This window comes from Mesoplodon bidens, assembly GCF_964165515.1.
Source record: "Mesoplodon bidens genome assembly, chromosome: 8".
Classification (NCBI taxonomy): Eukaryota; Metazoa; Chordata; class Mammalia; order Artiodactyla; family Ziphiidae; genus Mesoplodon; species Mesoplodon bidens.
In genome coordinates, this window is record NC_138165.1 from 11,385,136 (window position 1) to 11,391,959 (window position 6,824).

General features: G+C 42.9%; 1 protein-coding gene across 1 annotated transcript; it reads left to right on the plus strand.

Moving 5' to 3' along the window:
• Positions 1–215: 215 nt before the first annotated feature.
• LOC308621787 (polyadenylate-binding protein 1-like) lies at positions 216–2,185 on the plus strand (the record flags this gene model as incomplete). Its single annotated transcript, XM_081242520.1, has 1 exon — positions 216–2,185. The coding sequence occupies exon 1, from the start codon at positions 572–574 to the stop codon at positions 2,183–2,185; it is 1,614 nt and encodes a 537-aa protein (XP_081098646.1). The 5' UTR covers positions 216–571.
• Between the last annotated feature and the right edge of the window lie 4,639 nt (positions 2,186–6,824).

Consider the following 6,824-nt stretch of genomic DNA (forward strand, 5'->3'; position numbering starts at 1 on the left):
GAAAGCCTTCCCCGAGGATGGTCACTCAAACTGACACTTGAGGCAGGTGAGGGCAATAAGGAGGGCACTTCACCCCTTCTCCCCGGCGGTTAGTGCTGAGAGTGCAGAGTGTGTGCTCCGGTCTCGGAACACACATTTATTATTTTAAAAATCCAAAAAAATCTTAAAAAGTCTTTTAAAAAAAACCCAAAAAATTTACAAAAAATCCACGTCTCCCCCGCCAGAGACTTTTTTTCTTCCTGTTTTATAAAATAACCCGGTGAAGCAACCGAGACCGACCCGCCCGCCCGCGGCCCCGCAGCAGCTCCAAGAAGGAACCAAGAGACCGAGGCCTTCCCGCTGCCCGGACCTGACACCGCCAGCCTCGCTCCCCAGCCGGCAGCCGGCAGCCAGCGGCAGCGGATCGACTCCGTTCTGCGGCTGTTGAGTAGTTTTCGATTCCGGTTGAATTTTGTCCCTCTGCGCTTGCCCCCGCTCCCCTCCCCCCGGCTCCGGCCCGCGACCCCAGCACTCGCTCTTCCCCTCTCACGGAAAGGTCGCGGCCTGTGACCCTGTGGGCAGCCGTGCCGAGATGAACCCCAGCGTCCCCAGCTACCCCATGGCCTCGCTCTACGTGGGGGACCTACACCCCGACGTGACCGAGGCGATGCTCTATGAGAAGTTCAGCCCGGCCGGGCCCATCCTCTCCATCCGGGTCTGCAGGGACATGATCACCTGCCGCTCCTTGGGCTACGCGTATGTGAACTTCCAGCAGCCGGCAGACGCGGAGCGTGCTTTGGACACCATGAATTTTGACGTTATAAAGGGCAAGCCAGTACGCATTATGTGGTCTCAGCGTGATCCATCACTTCGCAAAAGTGGAGTGGGCAACATATTCATTAAAAATTTGGACAAATCCATTGATAATAAAGCACTGTATGATACATTTTCTGCTTTTGGTAACATCCTTTCATGTAAGGTGGTTTGTGATGAAAATGGTTCCAAGGGTTATGGATTTGTGCATTTTGAGACACAAGAAGCAGCTGAAAGAGCTATTGAAAAAATGAATGGGATGCTTCTAAATGATCGCAAAGTATTTGTTGGACGATTTAAGTCTCGTAAGGAACGAGGAGCAGAACTCGGAGCTAGGGCAAAAGAGTTCACCAATGTTTACATCAAGAATTTTGGAGAAGACATGGATGATGAGCGCCTTAAGGATCTCTTTGGCAAGTTTGGACCTGCCTTAAGTGTGAAAGTAATGACTGATGAGAGTGGAAAATCCAAAGGTTTTGGATTTGTAAGCTTTGAAAGGCATGAAGATGCACAGAAAGCTGTGGATGAGATGAACGGAAAGGAGCTCAATGGAGAACAAATTTACGTTGGTCGAGCCCAGAAAAAAGTGGAACGACAGACAGAACTTAAGCGCAAATTTGAACAGATGAAGCAAGATAGGATCACCAGATACCAGGGTGTTAACCTTTATGTGAAAAATCCTGATGATGGTATTGATGATGAACGTCTCCGGAAAGAGTTTTCTCCGTTCGGTACAATCACTAGTGCAAAGGTTATGATGGAGGGTGGTCACAGCAAAGGGTTTGGATTTGTGTGTTTCTCCTCCCCAGAAGAAGCCACTAAAGCAGTCACAGAAATGAATGGTAGAATTGTGGCCACCAAGCCATTGTATATAGCTTTAGCTGAGCGCAAAGAAGAGCGCCAGGCTCACCTCACTAACCAGTATATGCAGAGAATGGCAAGTGTAAGAGCTGTGCCCAACCCTGTAATCAACCCCTACCAGCCAGCACCTCCTTCAGGTTACTTCATGGCAGCTATCCCACAGACTCAGAACCGTGCTGCATACTATCCTCCTAGCCAAATTGCTCAACTAAGACCAAGTCCTCGCTGGACTGCTCAGGGTGCCAGACCTCATCCATTCCAAAATATGCCCGGTGCTATCCGCCCAGCCGCTTCTAGACCACCATTAAGTACTATGAGACCAGCTTCTTCACAGGTTCCACGAGTCACGTCGACACAGCGTGTTGCTAACACATCAACACAGACACTGGGTCCACGTCCTGCAGCTGCTGCAGCTGCAGCTACTCCTGCTGTTCGCACCGTTCCACAGTATAAATACGCTGCAGGAGTTCGCAATCCTCAACAACATCTTAACGCACAGCCACAAGTTACCATGCAGCAGGTGTGGATTTAATGATTTCTTTATAAAGATGACAGTCCTTGATCTCAGTCAAAGACAATGAAGACAACTGTATGATAAATGAGAGCTTAAGCTATGTAGAACATCTTGTTGAGGTGCCACTAATTGATAGTATGTAAAAGTGTCTTCTATGTGCTATACTCTAGGAACTAGACAAGCATTCAGCAGTCCCTCATCCTGAATTACATATGTGATATGAGAGTTTTGTCTGGCATAGTTGTAAGAAAGGGTGAAATAAAGTTTAGTTTGTGAAAAAAAAAAAAAGGGCACTTCAAAGCCTACAGTTGTGTGTCCACAAGGGCTCAAGAGTATGGTCTCCTCAGGACCAGCTACTGATATCCACATGTGTGTGGTAGGGGAAGGGAGAGAAGGGGGAGGAAGAGGGGTGACAAATGGAGTTGGGCAGCTGGGCAGGGCCCAGTGACTAACGGTGTTTATAGACACAAAGGGTTGAACTTGATCTACATGCTTATCCTTTTTTGTGCCATGGATCCTTATGAAATCTATGGACACCTTCTCAGAAGAATGTGTTTATATGTATAAAATGCAATATATAAGATTACAAAGAAACTCAATTTTTTTACGATACAATTCTATCCTGGGGAACACTCTAGGTTAAGAATACCAGATGGTGGAAAAAAATCTGGGTAGGCCCTGAACCAAGATGGCAGAGAAGAAAGACATGCTCTCACTCCCTCTTGCAAGAACACCAGAATCACAACTAACTGCTGAACAATCACCGACAGGAAGACACTGGAACTCACCAGAAAAGATACCCCACATCCAAAGACAAAGGAGAAGCCACAATGAGATGGTAGGAGGGGTGCAATCACAATAAAATCAAATCCCATAACTGCTGGGTGGGTGACACACAAACTGGAGAACACTTATACCACAGAAGTCCACCCACTGGAGTGAAGGTTCTGAGCCCCACGTCAAGCTTCCCAACCTAGGGGGTCCGGCAATGGGAGGAGGAATTCCTAGAGAATCAGACTTTGAAGGCTAGTGGGATTTGACTGCAGGACTTCGACAGGACTGGGGGAAACAGAGACTCCACTCTTAGAGGGCACACACAAAGTAGTGTGCTCATTGGGACCCAGGGGAAAAAGCAGTGACCCCATAGGAGACTGAACCAGTCCTACCTGCTGGTGTTGGAGGGTCTCATGCAGACACAGGGGGTGGCTCTGGCTCACTGTGAGGACAAGGACACTGGCAGAAGAAGATCTGGGAAGTACTCCTTGGCGTAAGCCCTCTCAGAGTCCGCCACTGGCCCCACCAAAGAGCCCAGATAGGCTCCAGTGTTGGGTCGCCTCAGGCCAAACAACCAACCTGGAGGGAACCCAGCCCCATCCATCAGCAGACAAGCAGATTAAAGTTTTACTGAGCTCTGCCCACCAGAGCAACACTCAGCTCTAGCCACCACCAGTCCCTCCCATCAGGAAACTTGCACAAGCCTCTTAGATAGCCTCATCCACCATAGGGCGGACAGCAGAAGCAAGAAGAACTGCAATCCTGCAGCCTGTGGAACAAAAACCACATTCACAGAAAGATAGACAGGATGAAAAGGCAGAAGGTTATGTACTAGATAAAGCAACAAGGTAAAGCCCCAGAAAACAACTAAATGAAGTGGAGATAGGCAACCTTCCAGAAAAAGAATTCAGAATAATGATAGTGAAGATGATCCAGGACCTCAGAAAAAGAATGGAGGCAAAGATCAAGAAGATGCAAGAAATGTTTAATAAAGATATAGAAGAATTAAAGAACAAACAAACAGGGATGAACAATACAATAACTGAAATGAAAACTGCACTAGAAGGAATCAATAGCAGAATAACTGAGGTAGAAGAACGGATAAGTGACCTGGAACACAGAAAGGTGGAATTCACTGCTGCAGAACAGAATAAAGAAAAAAGAATGAAAAGAAATGAAGACAGCCTAAGAGACCTCGGGAACAACATTAAATGCAACAACATTCACATTTTAGGGGTCCCAGAAGGAGAAGAGACAGAGAAAGGACCCGAGAAAATATGTGAAGAGATTATAGTCGAAAACTTCCCTAACATGGAAAAGGAAATAGCCACCCAAGTCCAGAAAGTACAGAGAGTCGTATACAGGATAAACCCAAGGAGAAACACACCGAGACACACAGTAATTAAAATGGCAAAAAATAAAGACAAAGAAGACAATCACTGAAAGCAGCAAGGGAAAAACGACAAATAACATACAAGGGAACTCCCATAAGGTTAACAGCTGATTTCTCAGCAGAAACTCTACAAGCCAGAAGGGAGTGGCATGATACACTTAAACTGATGAAAGGGAAGAACCTACAACCAAGATTACTCCACCCAGCAAGGATCTCATTCAGATTTGATGGAGAGATCAAAAGCTTTACAGACATGCAAAAGCTAAGAGAATTCAGCACCACGAAACCAGCTCTACAACAAATGCTAAAGGAACTTCTCTAAGTGGGAAACACAAGAGAAGAAAAGGACCTATAAAAACAAACCCAAAACAATTAAGAAAATGGTCATAAGAACATATATATCGATAATTACCTTAAATGTGAATGGATTAAATGCTCCAACCAAAACACACAGGCTTGCTGAATGGAAACAAAAACAAGACCAGTATATATGCCGTCTACAAGAGACGCACTTCTGACCTAGGGACACATACAGACTTAAAGTGAGGGGATGAAAAACGATATTCCATGCAAATGGAAATCAAAAGAAAGCTGGAGTAGCAATACTCATATCAGATCAAACAGACTTTAAAATAAAGAATGTTACAAGAGACAAGGAAGGACGCTACATAATGATCAAGGGATCAATCGAAGAAGAAGGTATAAAAATTATAAATATATATGCACCCAACACAGGAGCAACTCAATACATAAGGCAACTGCTAACAGCTATAAAAGAGGAAATCGACAGCAACACAATAATAGTAGGGGACTTTAACACCTCACTTACACCAATGGACAGGTCATCCAAAATGAAAATAAATAAGGAAACACAAGCTTTAAATGACACAATAGACCAGACAGATTTAATTGATATTTATAGGACATTCCATCCAAAAACAGAAGATTACACTTTCTTCTCAAGTGCACACAGAACATTCTCCAGGACAGATCACATCTTGGGTCACAAATCAATCCTCAGTAAATTTAAGAAAATTGAAATCATATCAAGTATCTTTTCTGACCAGAACACTATGAGATTAGAAATGAATTACAGGGAAAAAAAATGTAAAAAACACAAACACATGGAGGCTAAACAATACGTTACTAAATATCCAAGAGATCACTGAAGAAATCAAAGAGGAAATCACAAAGTACCTAGTGACAAATGACAATGAAAACACGATGATCCAAAACCTATGGGATGCAGCAAAAGCAGTTCTAAGAGGGAAGTTTATAGCTATACAGCCTACCTCAAGAAACTAGAAAAATAAACAATCTAACCTTACATCTAAAGGAACTAGAGAAAGAAAAAGAAACAAAACCCAAAGTTAGCAGAAGGAAAGAAATCATAAAGATCAGAGCAGAAATAAATGAAATAGAAACAAAGAAAACAATAGCAAAGATCAATAAAACTAAAAGCTGCTTCTTTGAGAAGATAAACAAAACTGATAAACCATTAGCCAGACTCATCAAGAAAAAGAGGGAGAGGACTCAAACAAATAAAATTAAAAATGAAAAAGGAGAAGTTAAAACAGACACTGCAGAAATACAAAGCATTCTAAGAGACTACTACAAGCAACTCTTTGCCAATAAAATGAACCTGGAAGAAAGGGACAAATTCTTACAAAGGTATAACCTTCCAAGACTGAACCAGGAAGAAACAGAAAATATGAAGAGACCAATCACAAGTAATGAAATTGAAACAGTGATTAAAAACCTTCCAACAAACAATGTCCAGGACCAGATGGCTTCACAGGTGAATGCTATCAAACATTCAGAGAACAGCTAACACCCATCCTTCTCAAACTCTTCCAAAAAATTGCAGACGAAGGAAAACTCCCAAAAATAGATATCACTGATGAATATAGATGCAAAAATCCTCAACAAAATACTAGCAAACAGAATCCAACAACACATTAAAAGGATCATACACCATGATCAAGTGGGATTTATCCCAGGGATCCAAGGATTCTTCAATATATGCAAATCAATCAATGTGATACACCATACTAACAAATTAAAGAATAAAAACCATATGATCATCTCAATAGATGCAGAAAAAGCTTTTGACAAAATTCAGCACCCATTTATGATTTAAAAAACTCTCCAGAAAGTGGGCATAGAGGGAACCTACCTCAACATAGTAAAGGCCATATACGACAAACCTACAGCAAACATCATTCTCAATGGTGAAAAACTGAAAGCATTTCCTCTAAGATCAGGAATGAGACAAGGATGTCCACTCTCACCACTATTATTCAACACAGCTTTGGAAGTCCTAGCCATGGCAATCAGAAGAGAAAAAGAAATAAAAGGAATACAAATTGGAAAAGAAGAAGTAAAACTGTCATTGTTTGCAGATGACATGATACTATACATAGAGAATCCTAAAGATGCTCCCAGAAAACTATTAGAGCTAATCAATGAATTTGGTAAAGTTGCAGGATA